Raw genomic sequence first — 16,987 nt, forward strand, 5'->3', positions numbered from 1 at the left:
GGCTGGTTAAACATATGCAAGTCAATAAATATATGAAGCATCACATTAATAGATGGAAAATCAAAGATCAAAATTATATGATCATCTCAATAGATGCAGAAAAAGCATTTGATAAAATCAACATCCTATCATGATAAAAGCTCTCAACAAATTTGGTGTAGTGGGCAATGTACTTCAATGTCATAAAGACTGTATATGACAAGTCCACATCTAACATGATACTTAGTGGTGAAAGGTTGGAAGCTTTTCCTCTAAGGTTGGGTTCTCACTTTCATTGTGCCTATTTGCCATAGTGCTGGAAGGCATAGAGGTCTTTTTAAAGTATAGTCCACAGACCTTTGGAGGCTCCCAAACCCTTGAAACCCTATAAGGGTGTCTGCAAAGACAAAACTATTTTTGTAATAATCCTGACATCATTTGCCTTTTTTCCTTTAACATTTGCACTAATGGTGTAAAAGCAATGAATAATAATTGCTTATTATTGCTAAATAATTCAGCTTATTTAGGCTACACTCATCTGGACAGCCCTGCTTCAAACTGTGGGTTGACTGGATTTGGTTCCAGAATGTGAATCTGCTCCATATACATTTGTTTTGGAAACAGGCTGAAGGGGCTGTAGCTCCCAGGAGCATACTCTTCTCATAGCACTGACACACTGAAAAGCAAGAGCCAAGCCAAACTGTGGGAACAGATTTAAGACCTTGATTGTATCATGTCCACTGATAGACCAAAGCAGATCAAGCTTAGCATCCATAGGCCATGAAAGTACACTGTCCACTGGGGCAGAGAGAGTAGCATGAATACTAATGATCAGCAGTGGCACCAGCGACATCACTAGTCATTATATTCTTCACCATCATGAACTCATGGGTAAGAAAACCCCCTGAATCCCATGACACTTAAGACTACCCTTGGTGGAGCACTTTGCTGTGTACCTAATAATCATGGTTGTCTTGAGGAAGAGCATTCGTGAAGTTTGAGTTGCACGTTGAATGAGCTGTTTTGTTTTGTTTTTTGACATATCATCTTTACTTAAAAAAGAGTGGCTGGAAGACAAGCTAGTTATTCTGAATTGGATATTTGGCAGAAATTTATTGATAATGAATAAAGTGAGCCTGCTACTTCATGGCAGACACCACTGGCAGTATTTATGGCAAATGATACAATTTTAGCTTTCTGGTGAAACTAAAATTTTGGAAAATTTGTATCTACCATCATGAGCTTGACAACTTCTTAATACTTAAAGACTTTTATGAGATTGTAATCATAATAGCAAATGTGCTTTTAAAAAATATTGTATGATAAAAATGTGTCAACAGTTGAAATGTGTATATGACTCATTGAATCAATATTTTCCAACTAACAGTGCATGGTCTTAGAAAATTATGTGTGGGTGAAAATTCTATTTAAAGTTTAAGATAGACCAATGGATTTTAGTCTTAGAGAGTGCAAAAGGTTTGATTCCGTTTCAGAGTCTACTTGCTTCTACTCTTTGAGAAGCTGCTGGTTGAGTTTTGATGTAGCATCAAAGAAGAATATCCATGAGTATACTGCTTCCTTTCTTCCATTTGCATGTATATTTTTGAGAGACTACATTTTCTTTATATACTTCAACCAAAACATAATTTTGTAGCAGGCAGAATGCTGAAGTAGGTAACAGAATCCAACCTTCTATTAAGACAGTAAAGAGATTTGCAAAAGTATAAACCAATGGCATTCTCACTAACTTTTTGTTTTGGAAATAGTTATTATTTTTTTTAAATATGTCATTTATGCTGGTATACATTCACTTTATTATTGTAATTCTGGAATTAATAGCTTAAACATTTTTTAATTTAAAAAAGTTTCAGTGGATATAACCCACATTAACAAAAGCTCTTTGAGGTCCTTAGTAATATTGAGTGTAAAACAGATTTGGTTCCAAACAAATTTTTAATTGCTACCTGAATAAATCATTCTTGGGGAATTTTGCATTTCAGTTTTATGAGGCTATACCAAGCAAGTTATATAGTCAGCAGTAGATTAGGATGACCTCCCAATTTGGATATGAAACAGGGAATAACAATCAGTATCAGTCACATAAATAATTAAGTCCAAAAGAAAAACAAAGCTTTAAAAAGCCTGACCCTTTGTTCACACGCACTAAAGACCGATGAGCTTGGTTACTGACATGAGATGGTAAATGCAACTCTTGGTCTCTAGGGAAGCTCTTTGCTTTGCCATGTCACATACATGCTTTTTTGATGTCAGATACTGGTCTTCTGTGTGCTTTCCTTGTGTTTAATACCTCCAACATATGGCTTGTTTCTCTGTCTACCTTTTATAATGTCATTTCACTGGGGGCTTTGAGACTAGTATGAGGAATAATCAGAAGACTACAGTTCTGTTTCAAGTGGGTTTCCTTATCAAAAATACATAGCATTATATGACATTCTTAGGACTCAGTGCTTCTGCTGATGGCATATAATACAGAGTTGAATAAAACTATTCAGTTCGACATAGTCAAGTGTATTATTACCTGATATAGAGCATAAAAACAGAAGAGGGAAAGCAGCTGGGTGAAAATAGCCAGAGAAAGGAAAGAAAGATGTTTTCCTGCTGCTTTTCTGATGTCTGCACTTCTTTTTCTGAGCTTTGAATATATCTCTTCATTTCCTCTCTCCCTGGGACTCTGGCTTCTCAGCTAGAGTTTGATAGAACTTGAAGCGTGCCCTCGGTACAGTGAAGTCACCTGTGCTCAAATGTGTCCTCGCCACTTATTAGCTCTGTGACCTTGATCAAGTGACTTCGCCTGTCCGTGTTCCAGTTCCCTTTCTCTAGGATGGAGATAATAATTGAGTCTACATCACTGAATGAAGATTAAGTGAAACAATCCACGTGCCACGCTCAGCATCTTACCTGCTACCAGTGAGTCCTCCATGGATATCAGCCATGACTCATGCCCTCATCGGTGGTTTTATCTCAACTGTACTTTAAATGAGTAGGAAAAGCAAAAGGGCTATATTAGATACTTCAATGAATGCATGTTAAATTAATATATACCAGGCATTGTGCTAGGGTTAGGAGATACAAGATGAATGAAAACAGTGTCCAGAAGGGCAGATGCCTTGTCCAGGTAGCATATTATTTTATTCCTAGCCTCTATCCAGCTGTCTGACATAGAGTAGATATTTTTAAAATGTGTGCCAAAATCAAATAATCAGCCTATGAGGTAACTATAATTACTCTTACCATTTTGCAGGTAAGCTAAAAGGTAGGAAGATTCATTTATTCCATGTCACCTAGCTGTTGCTGCTGCTGATGCTAAGTCGCTTCAGTTGTGTCTGACTCTGTGCGACCCCAGAGATGGCAGCCCACCAGGCTCCCCTGTCCCTGGGATTCCCCAGGCAAGAACACTGCAGTGGGTTGCCATTTCCTTCTCCAGTGCGTGAAAGTGAAAAGTGAAAGTGAAGTCTCTCAGTTGTGTCCGACTCTTCGTGACCCCATGGACTGCAGCCTACCAGGCTCCTCCGTCCATAGGATTTTCCAGGCAAGAGTACTGGAGTGGGGTGCCATTGCCTTTTCCCATCACCTAGCTAGTAAGTGACAATCAGAACTGAAACCACCTCAGCTTGACTCAGCTTGGAGTTGGTATGCTGCATCTCTAGGAAGGCAATGCTAACACTGGCTATCATGGTGCTTGAGAGGTATGCATTGGGATCCTTAATTTCTAGTTTCTAAAGAGTGTCATCACCCTGCAGGTAATCCAGCTGTTCCACAAAATATATCCTAAGTATTTACTGAGTATTCACGTTTGTGAATAGGACACTGTACTAATGTTTGCGGACCTATCAGTTGACATGAAAGATGTTAGTGAAACTTACACCCCATCCAGGGGGACAGCCACTAATTAATTAATTATGTGATTTGCCTTTGTGATGAATTCTGTATGTGTTTATCAGAAATTCTAACTTAATCTGATTGAGTGGTCAGAAAGTCTATCCCAGTGAAGGGGTTTTTAAATTGAGCTCTGAAGGGTAAATAGAAAATAATTAACTAGACAATAAATTGAGAACCTTTCTGGCAGAATAGTAGGTACCCAACAAGGACTTGGGACACTGCTGTAAAAGGAAGAAGGCCGGGGGTGAGAAAGGCAGTAAGATGCATGAAGCTGTAGAGACAGGATAGGGCCAGGTTATCCAGCACTTCAGAACCAGGTTAAGCATTTTGATCTTCTCCTAACTTCAGTAGGATTTATAGAAAAGTGTGTTGTGACAAGATACACAGTCTAGAAAAATCACAGTCTGAAAGGACTCACAGGCGAACGCTGTTGAAAGATGTCAGTGTAGACCAGGATAATGAACTGGAGGTGGAGAAAAGTGGGTAGATTTGAAAGCTATACCCGTGGGATAGGCTTTATAGACTCAGTAACATAGATCAGGTAGATGAGCAGGAGGCCAATCCTATTTTGTGGGACCTGAAGCTTATGGAACTGGGAAGCTCCTCCAGAAATTGATTTTCTATAAAAAGGGAGGTCCACAGACCTTGCATGCAGAACTCAATGAGGTCGAGAAGATTAAGGGAAGGGGCTTCCTTTCCTGCAGCTCGTTTTATTGAGGGACAACCCTTTCCCCAGAATCTTTTGCAGCATTTCTCTCAAGCGTAGGAGGTTGGATAGAAAAATAGATGATCCATTTCAATTTTAAGACTCTCTGACTGTGGCGGGTAGAAAACAATTTAGGCAGGCGCGTTATCTGTGAGACAAAAAGGCAATCCACACCCATGCTCCGGTAGCAAAATACAATTATTTAACAAGATACTTTTGAAAGAATAATGTATGCTTGGACAACAGAGATAAACTGAGTGGTACTCAACAAACTGGGACAATGACCAGTCTGTCTATTATGGACATGAGTGACTGGGTGGGTACCTTCTTTTCTCTTCTCAGTTGTCACCCCTCATGAAGATGAGTTCCAGCTCTTCCTGGGATCACTGTGGGTGGACTCTGACTCATCCCCTCGTTGGTAACGGTTGGCACCTGTTTTCTGTCAGCTAATGTGTGCTGCAGCATTTTGTACTGAGGCAAGGAGGAGGCACGAGCTGTACACGCTCAGAAATAATCAGGCATGTGGTGGTTGTAAGCCTTACTTGTGGTAGAACCCAGAATCATGCTGGGAAAGTATTAACTGGAGATGGTTTGCTGGAAGATCACGTCTCCCCACATGAGCTGAGAGAATACTAATCCTGGAAGATGGTCCAGGAAACAGGGGTTATGTCTGGAGAAATGAATACCCCTCTGGAAGAGTGAGGATCCAAAGCATTGTTTTGAGAGGACTTCTGAGAACTCCTATACAGTAAAGGAATAAAAAAAACTCACTGTTCATTCACTTTTTCACTGCTGCACTTGACCAGGGAGTCCCTTTTTAAGATACCTACCCACACACACACACACACACCACAGATTAAGAATATACTTTGGGGGATAAAAAGATACATTAACATCAAGACAGGAAGGGCAAGGAGTGGGGAGAAAAGTAAAATGGCCCACCATAGTAGAAAACGCCTAGAGTTTATGCCCAGACTAGCGACATCCTGGTTTTCAATATGTTTTGGTAGCCCTTGGGCTGGACTACACATAAATTTATGTGGAGCTGATTCTTGATCCAAAGGATGCCTGAGCTAGTGGGTTGGTCTCTTGGTCCTTTAAGAAAAGGGCTTTGGTTCATTTCAAAATAGGTCAAAGTGATTATTGAGAAGGACAACTGCCTCTCTCATTTTTCAATATATTGAGATTTGAAATTTTGAGTAAAGAAGCAGCATAAAACTATCTAGTTGTTCCTGGAACTGTAAGATTGTCTATTAAGGTATCAGTTTGAAAAATTTGGAGCTACAACTGAAAAGTCAAAGAGGATGACATAGTGAAGAGTCAGGGTCAGATAGACTAGTTTTAAAATTCTGGCTTGGCTCTGTGATCTTGGGCCAGTGACCTCACCTCTCTGAATCTCATTTTCAGTATCTGTAAAAACATTTCCCTTGTAGCATAATGCAAGCATTAGAAATAATACCTCTGTTCTCATGAATTATCTCATTATTGACAAAATATAGAACCCATATGCTTAATATGCAGTAAATGTTCACTTAATAAAAAGCTATTTCTATTCATTCTAATGGCAGAAAATAACTGATAGTATAGGACACACAGTATCCATTTGATCCCATGCTATAAATATTTTCTAAGATGTATGTCCTCTTTTTGTCTTGCTAATGTAAGGCAATAGCCTGAAATTTCTGCCAGGTTAAAAACCTCATTTCTGCTGCTTGTTATCTATGTGACCTTGAGCAAATCACAGCACCTCTCTCTGCCTCAATTCTCTAATCTAAAAATAGGGACATGTATTATTTATCTCCTATTTCTTTTGCAATTCCTGGGTGCCTTCAGCTGAGCAATGCACTGTGCTGCTGATACAATAAAGGACTTGTTGTTTTTAACATCAACATTTCTCAATATTTTATAAAATGCTTGCATTTGAAAATTCCCAACTCATTTCACACACAAAAAATGATTGGCCATGAGACAAATTTAGCCCACGATTTCCTTTTTTCTTCATCTCCTTTCTCTTCAGTTGTCACCTCTAGCTTTCTTTGGCCTTGAGTAGCTGTTCTTTGACATTCTCTTCTCATTGTGGTCCAGTCTGCATTGGCTACAATTAAATGGTTTCCAATGTGACCCTAGGAGAAATTTCCCATTGGAATGACAATTCTCAAGGCACCATCACTTTGACCAGCAATAATTTATGGTATTTCCATCTTCTTTATCGATTCTAATTTTTTTTCCTTTCTTAAATTTGTAGACAAGAACTACAAATTCACATCTACTTGACTCTCTTTTCACAGCACCATGATAATAATACGAGCAGTAGTTTCACTAATAATAAAAACTAACATTTATTGAAAATTTATTAGGCATAGGAACCATACTAAATAACTTATCTGCATTATCTTATTTAATTTTATGAGCAGTAGACTTCATTGTCATAAATGAAGAAGCAGAACTCAGAAAGGTGAAGTAACCTTCTCAAGAGCACACAGCTAGAATACGGTAGAGTCAGAATTCACATTCACTTGTGGCTGATGGAAGAGCCTACACCTTTAGCCACTTTGTGTTGCTGTTGCATTTTCAGACTTGCCCTTTGTAAAAGCCTCTTGATGAAAGTGAAAGAGGAGAGTGAAAAAGTTGGCTTAAAGCTCAACATTCAGAACATGAAGATCATGGCATCCGGTCCCATCACTTCATGGGAAATAGATGGGGAAACAGTGGAAACAGTGTCAGACTTTATTTTTCTGGGCTCCAAAATCACTGCAGATGGTGACTGCAGCCATGATATTAAAAGACGCTTACTCCTTGGAAGGAAAGTTATGACCAACCTAGATAGCATATTCAAAAGCAGAGACATTACTTTGCTGACAAATATCCATGTAGTCAAAGCTATGGCTTTTCCAGTAGTCATGTATGGATGTGAGAGTTGGACTGTGAAGAAAGCTGGGTGCCGAAGAATTGATGCTTTTAAACTGTGGTATTGGAGGAGACTCTTGAGAGTCCCTTGGACTGCAAGGAGATCCAAACAGTCCATTCTAAAGGAGATCAGCCCTGGGATTTCTTCGGAAGGCATGATGCTAAAGCTGAAACTCCAGTACTTTGGCCACCTCATGTGAAGAGTTGACTCATTGGAAAAGACTCTGATGCTAGGAGGGATTGGGGGCAGAAGGAGAAGGGGACAACAGAAGATGAGATGGCTGGATGGCATCACTGACTCGATGGACATGAGTTTGGGTCGGCTCCGAGAGCTGGTGATGGACAGGGAGGCCTGGCATGCTGCGATTCATGGGGTCGCAGAGTTGGACACGTCTGAGCAACTGAACTGAACTGAATAATGATGCAAGAAGTAAGTGTCAAGGATATAAGGCAGAACCAGACATAGAGGCTACTCTCCTCACATCAGAACGTCATCTAGATTGATGATCAAAACAGATAAGTCATCTGATGCTGGGGCTGCAAGAGACAGCGATAGAGCTAACGGTAGAAGAAAACAGTCACAATAGCCTTGGAGGAACAGATCTGAGATTGTTTCCCCCTACCTTTTCCTATGAACAAGAACCCTTTTTGAGCCTGTGGGCCCTTCCCCAGGTAGGTAAATGTTCAATGAAGATACCTACAACATGGGCTCTATGGAGGTAGAGGGTGTGTGGCTGTGGATGAGAGTGCTTTGTGGAGTTCCGGGCAAACTGTTTGGAATACAATGGAGGCCGGTTTTAGAAACCAGGAAGTGATTTTTGCCTCCTTTGCACATGCCCTGGGAATGGTGGACACATAATGGCCATAGTCACCTCTTTGTCATGCACTGATGATAAGGGTGCGTGTGTTAGTCACTCAGTTGCATCTGACTCTTTGTGATCCCATGGACTGTAGACTGCCAGGCTCCTCTGTCCATGGGATTTCCCAGGCAGGAATACTGGAGTGGATTGCCATTTCCTGCTCCAGGGGATCTTCTTGATCCAGGGATCAAACCCAGGTATCCTGCATTGCAGACAGGTTCTTTACCATCAGAGTCCCTAGAAAGCCAAGAATAGTGCTCACTTAGGAGAAGGCAATGGCGACCCACTCCAGTACTCTTACCTGGAAAATCCCATGGACAGAGGGGCCTGGTAGGCTGCAGTCCATGGGATTGCGAAGAGTCAGACACGACTGAGCGACTTCACTTTCACTTTTCACTTTCCTGCATTGGAGAAGGAAATGGCAACCCACTCCAGTGTTCTTGCCTGGAGAATCCCAGGGACGGGGGAGCCTGGTGGGCTGCCGTCTATGGGGTCGCACAGAGTCGGCCACGACTGAAGTGACTTGGCAGCAGCAGCAGCAATATACAAGCAATACAAATTATACAAATGTACAAATTGCAGGCTAAAACCGAAGTGAGCCAAAGCTTCTTCATTATTTTGTGACAGAACTTGATTTCTGTTAAAAGTTGCTTTTCTAATTAGTGGTATGAACTTGATCTCAGCCAATCACGTTTTCTTCCCTCACTCTGGGGTTTCATCTAGCTTCTGAGAGAGGCCAGTGGACTGTGACAGTTTTGGATGAGGGAGAGAGGGGAGCATAGATGTCTGCTCTGAGCTACCTTCTTCTGAAGCCATTGTCAGCTGAAACGTCCATTCTAGTCTTTGGGAAGTCTTGTGCTGATGATCAGTGTGGCTCCATTGTGTTACTCCTTGTAGGTTTGTGAGAGTCAGTTTTTCTCTCTGCTTTTGTTTACCTCCTAAATAAACTACCTGAACCCAGTCATTCATTGTCTGAGGCTCTGCTTTTAGGAGGAGCTGAACTAAGATCTTTAAAGATGAAAATTTCAGAGCTTGGGTAGGGTCTTTGTTTATCCTTGGGATCAGTATTAAGAAGTTTATGGCTTAATACTGGCTCTTTTTTGTACTCTAAGCTCAGGAATGGAGAAGGCAATGGCACCCCACTCCAGTACTCTTGCCTGGAAAAATCCCATGGACGGAGGAGCCTGGTGAGCTGCAGTCCAGGGGGTCGCGAAGAGTCAGACACGACTGAGCGACTTCACTTTCACTTTTCACTTTCATGCATTGGAGAAGGAAACAGCAACCCACTCCAGTGTTCTTGCCTGGAGAATCCCAGGGACAGGGGAGCCTGGTGGGCTGCCGTCTATGGGGTTGCACAGAGTCGGACATGACTGAAGTGACTCAGCAGCAGCAGCAGGCTCAGAAAGGCACAGTTTGAAAGGGATAGTATCAGTAGTGGAATGAACATGTGGAACTTTTTCTTTCATTATTTTGTGATACAGTAAGGCTGTGTAACCAACTACTCAAAGACTGTTGTCAAGGTGACAAGTTCAGTTTATTTAGGCTGCACTCATCTGGACAGCTCTGCTTCAGACTGTGAGTTGCCTGGATTTAGCTCCAGAATGTGAGTCTGCCTTGTATACATTTGTTCTGGAAACAGGCTGAAGGGGCTGTAGCTCCCAGAAACATGCTCTTCTCATAGCACTGATGCACTGAAAAGCAAGATACAAGCCAAACAGGTTTAAGATCCTTGATTGCCTTCTGTCTGCTAGTATTTCACTGACCAAAGCAGATCAAGCTTAGCATCCATAGGCCACGAAGGTACACTGTCCACCAGGGCAGAGAGAGTAGCATGAATAATAATCACCATCATGTGTATTAGTGTTATAGCCTTGCAAAATTATCAGGCAGTTAGGAAATGCGCTTCCTTCTTCTGGGTTTAAATTTATATTTAGGAATTGTCTGTCCTTGAGACATGTGTGTGTATTTGTGTTTTTACTTGCAGCCTGCGCATGGTTAATCCAGGACTTACTAAGTAGACATTTCAAAGAAATCAAACTATCTTTAATCCCCCTGGTGGGAAGACTTTGAAGATGGCTAGATGTGGAGAACAAAAACAAGTTGAATAGTCCTTCTGGAATTCTTGAGAAATCATTTTGGTTTTACTGAGTATTTATGACTTAGGAAGGGGGAATGCAGTCTGGGGGGGAACCAACCTCTGCGTAGGAAGGCGTCAGATTCTGAAATGGTGGGTGCAAAATCCTGGAATAAGGGTTTGGAGCAGGAGAGAAAATGGGCTGAGAATAGGAGATCAGAATTAGAAACTAGCGGGCTTCTGACGAGGGGCCCCTGAGAAGAATTTAATGCTGAGTTGCTGTAATCCGGCTGGTAAACAAAGTCACAATTAGTAAACTGTTGCAAGTGACTGCTCTCACATGCTGTCCCTGTAGTTATTATTTTTTTCCTCAGCACCTCAGTTAATGCTGTCACACAACTTTGTGTGTTGTCAAAAAAAAAAAGAAAATGGAAGACTGGCCTCTAAAGCAAGGAGAAATATACCTGTTAAAGTAGATTCTTAAATTGCCTTTAAGAAAGCCCAGTGAACTTAATGGAAACCTTCGCCTTTTAGTTTTTACAGTTCATTTAGGAAATATAATAAGAGAAGGAGATCCTGTTTTTGTTGGAAACATAAGCTTCTTTTTTCTTTTTGCCTTAGTGAGGAACCATTTATTCTTCAGATTTATAAGCATATTGTACATATTCTGGTTAATACATCAAGCGTATAATGTGGGAGTTCCTTTAAAAATGCTAAGATCACACATGTTAAACTCAGCTACACATTATATTAGGTTATGAGACAAATGTCACTTTTAATACCACAACATATACATATTACACTTTTTTTTTTCTCACCGACAGAGGAACATGCCTTTCAAAAATATTTTATTGGATGAAATGTTTTTACTCTCAGGAAAATTTTGGTTTTTAATATAATTTATTATGCCTTTTAAAATTCTGTTTGATAAAAGCATTTGGTAAAGCATTACAAATACCTGTAAAGAAAATATAGTTTAAAATTCTGAGGGAAATATTATATAAGTTTCCTCTTTTTACATTTTCACAAAAATCCACACAGGTACTAAGAAAGACTGACAAAAATATTTCAAGTCTGAACAATATGCTCCATGTTGGAAACATTCAAACATGACTTTATTTAACTATTAAAGCTTCTCTTGATTGAACCTTTGGCTATGGTCCAATGGTTGGTTGGGGTTTTAACCAGAAAAAGATACTGTTAGAAGGATGAAAAAGAAAGCTTCATACAAATTAGCACTAGTTTGGGAATGGGGTCAGGAGGTGTTTTCATCTGTTATTTTTTATTGGCCTCTCTGGGCCTTAGCTTTATTTTTTCATTGATTTATTTTTAACTCATTGAAAACTTAGTTATTTTTTTTTTCATGGTAACTGTCTGGTACTTTTCAGCTTTATGTAATACTTTTTGATGTGCTGCAATTTCCCAAAATTCTATTTAACACTGTGAATCATACAACATGTGATACCTCCATGATAGAGAGATACTGCTATTCCTTCAGGGGGACATCCTCAATACATGGTGCGTATTGCTCTAGAAATACCCTCATTCTGCACAATCGGGGGTGAAAGTCTGTCTTACCAAATTCACTTTAAAGCAAGTGACAGACCCTAGGGTTCCCCTGATCTAGTTCAGTGGCGTTCTCTTCCTGGTCCAGCAGCCTAATGAAGTTCAGACTTCATGGAAGGATCGCAAACAGCCGACTGAGTGGGAGAATGCCAGTACTGTCAGTGACTGGAGCCTTTATGAGAGCAAGAAACTAGGGCCTTGGCCAATTCATGAATTAGAATATGTGAGCATCTGGGTGAGGTGAGATAAAACACGTAAGTAAAACAAGATTTCAGGGGTATTTTCAAAGGTCTAAAATACCTTTTCTTTTTTGGCCAATAAATTAGATCGTGACAAATTCTTGTAATTATTGATTATCATACAGCTCCTACCTGAAAGAAGTTGGGGATGTTTTTTCCCTAATGCCTTTACACTGTGCATGTTCGTTTAGTGCAGGAATAGGCAAAATCAAATGCCTACTGAACGCGTGCCGGTCAGGCGGCCGTGATAAGCAGCATGGGTGGAGAGGTACCGTGGGGACGTGTGTCCAAGTCTGTAACTGCTCTGCCCCTGCTACTCAGCTCCGGTCAGCTGCTGCTGCGAGGGAAGATACATCTGACAGTCAGGTTTTATGTGAAATCTTACAGTTCCAATAATCATTCCCATTTTTAAAACATTTAACGTGCCAAACAAAATCTAGCTGAGGGTCAGATGCTGCCTGTGGGCGGCCAGCCTGTGTCCTCTGAGTTGGAGCTTGGAAACAATTTGAGAATTTGGAGACTATCATCCATAAGACTGGAGAAGCGCCTTCGGTGTCAAAGAACATAAACTCAAAGATCCAGAAAAACCTGCTCTAATGAATGTAGTTTAAAACACAACAAAACCTTCCATTGGCTCTCCCTATGATGAACATGTTCCTGTTATTACATTGCTTTTCCATGTTATGAGTGGTGATTTCCTGTTATGACCATTTAAAACAAAAATTATGACTAGGAATTGGCCAAGTCCCTAATACAAGCTTGTTCTAAGAAAGTGGTATCAATAGCTCTCTCAGTATTTAGTTTGTGGCTGAGAAAGGAGAATGCGACGGGGAAGAGAGGAAGGCCAGCACTCACAGCCTGAGTCGCAGTCACCTTCAGATCCATGGAGGCCTCTCCATGGTACACCAAGCAAAGAATATTCTGAAACTGCTCACACCAGCCAATGCAGGGTTTGAGGCCTGTTTCCAGATCTGAATAACCCAGCCTTTCCCCAAAGTGACCTAACGGCCTCTTCCTGAATGAGCAGCATTTTGGAGCAGAAAAGCCTGGGATATGAATCTAATTAAGAGCTCCTTCATTAGAGACTTTCCAAGCCCTTCTTTGGCATCAAAATTTGAAGAATCGTATGGCAAAGACAGGGGACAAGCTATTAGAAACTGTCTTCCTTCCTCTCATTTTTTTTTGCAGGCTGCTTTTTCAAAGTAATCTGTTGCCCTGTGTACCTTTTATTTTGAGACATGAAATGGGAGGCCCAAGTAGGCGTTCTCGTGTGGTATGAGGACCAGGTGTGAACTGTGGCCCCAGAAAGAACAAAACATTTGACTTGTGCAAGCAGGGAAGACGTGCTTTGTGCAATCAATTCAGGAAGTTGGATTTACTGCTTGAGCTCCTAGCTTTCAAATATCCAGTTTAGGGAGAAAAAGAAAAAGTACCACAAAGGATATTAGAAGCAGAAGAATCAATGACAAAACACCCACTTCAGACACAGGCAAAATCTAAGGGGGAAGGAAGAAGCGTGACTATCTCCGGCTTCGGACCAGCACGCATTTTAGTTTTCCTCCCTCAGAAGGTCCACCAGAGCTTGGAGCAGCCGGTCGTCCCTGTGCTTGTAAGGTTTCGTGTTGTAGAAGCCATCGACATAGTCGTTATACAGACTGTCCTCAGCGTCTTTAAGCTGGGAGGGTTTGTTCAGCCTTTCCAGGGCTTCATAGAAGTTTTCATAAGGGATGTTGGGCTTCGCACTTGGGGGCTTCTTTGGTGATTGCTTTGAGGGTGAGTTTTTGCTGAAAGCGCTCTGCAGGAGTCTCAGCATGGCTTCAGAAGGGGCGCCCTCTGCCAGCTCATCCCTTCTGCCCCCGACTCCACTGCCACTGGGGCTTTGGGATGCCTGAGCGTTCTCATCCAGGCCCTCTTGTGTAGGCTGCTCCTGAAACACAGAAAGCCACCGGCCAAGGGGAGAAAGCTCGTTATTTAGGAGCCAGCAAGGCAGCTACAACACACACCCACTGCCTGTCCCTCACGAGGCTGTCTGGGGAGCAGAGAGAGTGCAAAGCTTGGACTCATACTAACTGGGGTTTCAGTCTGCATTTTCCCATTCACTAATTCATCTTTGAAGCGAAGTGAAATAAGAGTCACTCAGTCATGTCTGACTCTTTGTGACCCCATGGACTATCCAGTCTATGGAATTCTCCAGGCCAGCATAGTGGAATGAGTAGCCTTGCCCTTCTCTAGGGGCTTTGGCACCTTTTTAAGTGGGGAAGTTCAGAGGAAGTTCTCCCTGAACTTCCCCTGTCATATGGCAGGAAGAATTCCTCCGTTTCTTGTGGGTTTTGAAGTCTGAATGGGATGATGTAGGTGAGTGCGCGTACCTGTTGGTTTCCTTTGCTTTTCGGCCTGCTATAGTAGAATGCATGTTATTTAATAACACTGAATTCATTCACTTTAATGTCTTTTTTTTTTTATCATATATATAATTTTTTTTATTTTTTTTTTAATTTTATTTTACTTTAAAGTCTTAAGTTCTGGATGGAAAAGTTAATTGTAAAAGATAGTATGGCCTTATCATATGGAAAATCAACAGTGTGGCAATCCCTTTCCTCCCATCCATGTTTTGGGAAGGAGCTGCTGCTAAGACAGGCAGGAACTCCTGCAGAGGCACCAGTAATGCTGTTGTGTGGCAGCTCTCTGGAGGCCTCTTGCTCTGTTAGGAGCTGCCCTTTCAGCTGTTGAATTGTCAGAAAGGGTCTGGGAAGAGCCTTGGGCAGTGGTCTAGGAAAGGGGGGCACTGGAGAGATCAGAGAAGCGTTTCTTGGTCACCTGTTGTGGAACTATTTCACTATTTTAACAATCAAAAGAAAAGTGAAAGTGAAGTTGCTCAGTCGTGTCCAGCTCTTTGTGATCCCATAGACTATAGCCCACCAGGCTCCTCCGTCCATGGGATTTTCCAGGCAAGAGTACCGGAGTGGGTTGGCATTTCCTTCTCCAGATCTTCCCAACCCAGGGATTGAACCCAGGTCTCCTGCATTGTAGGCCGACATTTTACCATCTGAGCCACCAGGGAAGTCCTTAACAATCAAAGGGCTCTGTTAATACCCCTTAGGGAATCTTGGAGGAAAATTTCCTGCAGGGCGCCCCCTGCCTCCAGGACTGTGATGAGGAGGCCTCTGGGATAGGGCCCCAGCGGAAGCTATTTTGCAGAATGTAAATGGGGCTAGAATATGAGCTGAGGCCTTCACACAGCTAGTTTATACCTTTCTTGAATAAAGAATGTCTTTGTATCTTCCAAAACACCCGTCACAGAGCCAGGGCTGTTCAGGGAAGGTCGTCCTGGAAACTCTGATAACCTACCTGCTACGATCTGAGGCACAGTGCCAGAGGCCTGGGGGGACACACAGATAAAGAAAATGTGTTTTCTGCCCACCGTCTGATAAGGGAGAAGCCAGTGGCTTCTGGCTGAGACCTGGGAATGTAACTGACTGACTTCAGCTTTCCTCAGCAAGTTTCTGAGAAAAACCGGGATTCTGTAGCTCCCCTTGGAGTTACCAAGAAGCATCAGTTAAGGAATTAGTAAAGAGAAGCGTGCATGATTTGGTCACTTGACCCTTGGTCTTCTTTCTGTAAAATGAACATACTGAGATCTATCCTTTTTAGGTTATAAGCATTATAAGTTAAATGAGACAGTGTGGAAAATCCTTTAAAACTAGGTGCAATACCAACATTAGGTATATGTGAGCCTACAAAAAGATAGCTTTCTTTAAAATTTGATACTGTTCTAAATGGAGAAAATTCATGTTCAAGAATTGAATAATATTGAATTCGTTCATTTTAATTTCTAAATTTTGGATAAAAGAACAAGTGAGACAATTTTCTATCAAAAATAAAGTTCACTTCTACTCCCTTTCCTCCCAACCCATTTTTTAACTCACTTCCTGCCTAAAAGGGGCAGGTTCACCCACTACATTGTTGATTGCGTGTGCATGCTAAGCCGCTTCAGTCATGTCCAGGTCTTTGTGACCCTATGGACCATAGCCCACCAGGCTCCTCTGTCCATGGGATTCTCCAGGCAAGAATCCTAGAGTGGGTTGCCCTGCCCTCCTCCAGGGGATCTTCCTGACCGGGGGATTGAAACCACATCTCTTATGTCTCCCGCATTGGCAGGCAGGTCCTTTACCACTAGCGCCACCTGGGAAGCCCAGTTCAGAGAAGAGCATGCCAGGAAGAACAGAGAGGCACGGACCTCCCCGGAGTCCACCACCTTCTCCACGCCTCTTCTGTCGTTCTGCACAGTGTTGTAAGACGTGTACACCCGGGGCTGTTTCATGTGCTCTGGCTGGGAAGAGGTCCCGTGCAGGATCAGCTTCCAGGTCACGATTCTTCCCTCGTTTTGTATTCTTCCAGACTAACGAATAAGCATACATAATGTTAGTGTGTGTTCTGAGCAGTATAAAACACACGGCTTCAAGACAGCTGAGAGATTTTATAGTGAAAACCTAACTTTCAAATTCTGTGCATTCCGTGTGTAGAGCTCTGTGTATAAAGACATAAACCACTAGACTCACTCTTGCGATGAAAACGAGTAGTTGACAGGTTCAGAGATTTACAAACTGGTTGTTTTTAATTTATAAAGGAGAACTCTCTGTGTGAACCTTCTTTTCTATATTGGGTGTGTTCTTGAAAAGTTGAGAGTACCATATATAATTGGAATTATATTTACCAATTATCAACTTGTAGAAACATTCCATTGGAATGAAAGTCT

The 16,987-nt window shown here is 41.7% G+C and overlaps 1 protein-coding gene across 1 annotated transcript in view; it reads right to left on the bottom strand.

Moving 5' to 3' along the window:
* Positions 1-11,154: 11,154 nt before the first annotated feature.
* The window catches only part of PCSK1 (proprotein convertase subtilisin/kexin type 1), a 46,118-nt gene continuing 40,285 nt past the window's right edge, over positions 11,155-16,987 (bottom strand). The window contains exons 13-14 of the mRNA XM_019965438.2: positions 16,469-16,630; positions 11,155-14,158 (exon numbers count right to left, since the gene is read on the bottom strand). Coding sequence (XP_019820997.2) covers positions 13,781-14,158; positions 16,469-16,630 — 540 coding nt within the window. The 3' untranslated portion in view covers positions 11,155-13,780. The remainder of the gene's footprint in view (positions 14,159-16,468; positions 16,631-16,987) is intronic.

The sequence above is a fragment of the Bos indicus genome, chromosome 7 (assembly GCF_029378745.1).
Source record: "Bos indicus isolate NIAB-ARS_2022 breed Sahiwal x Tharparkar chromosome 7, NIAB-ARS_B.indTharparkar_mat_pri_1.0, whole genome shotgun sequence".
NCBI lineage: Eukaryota > Metazoa > Chordata > Mammalia > Artiodactyla > Bovidae > Bos > Bos indicus.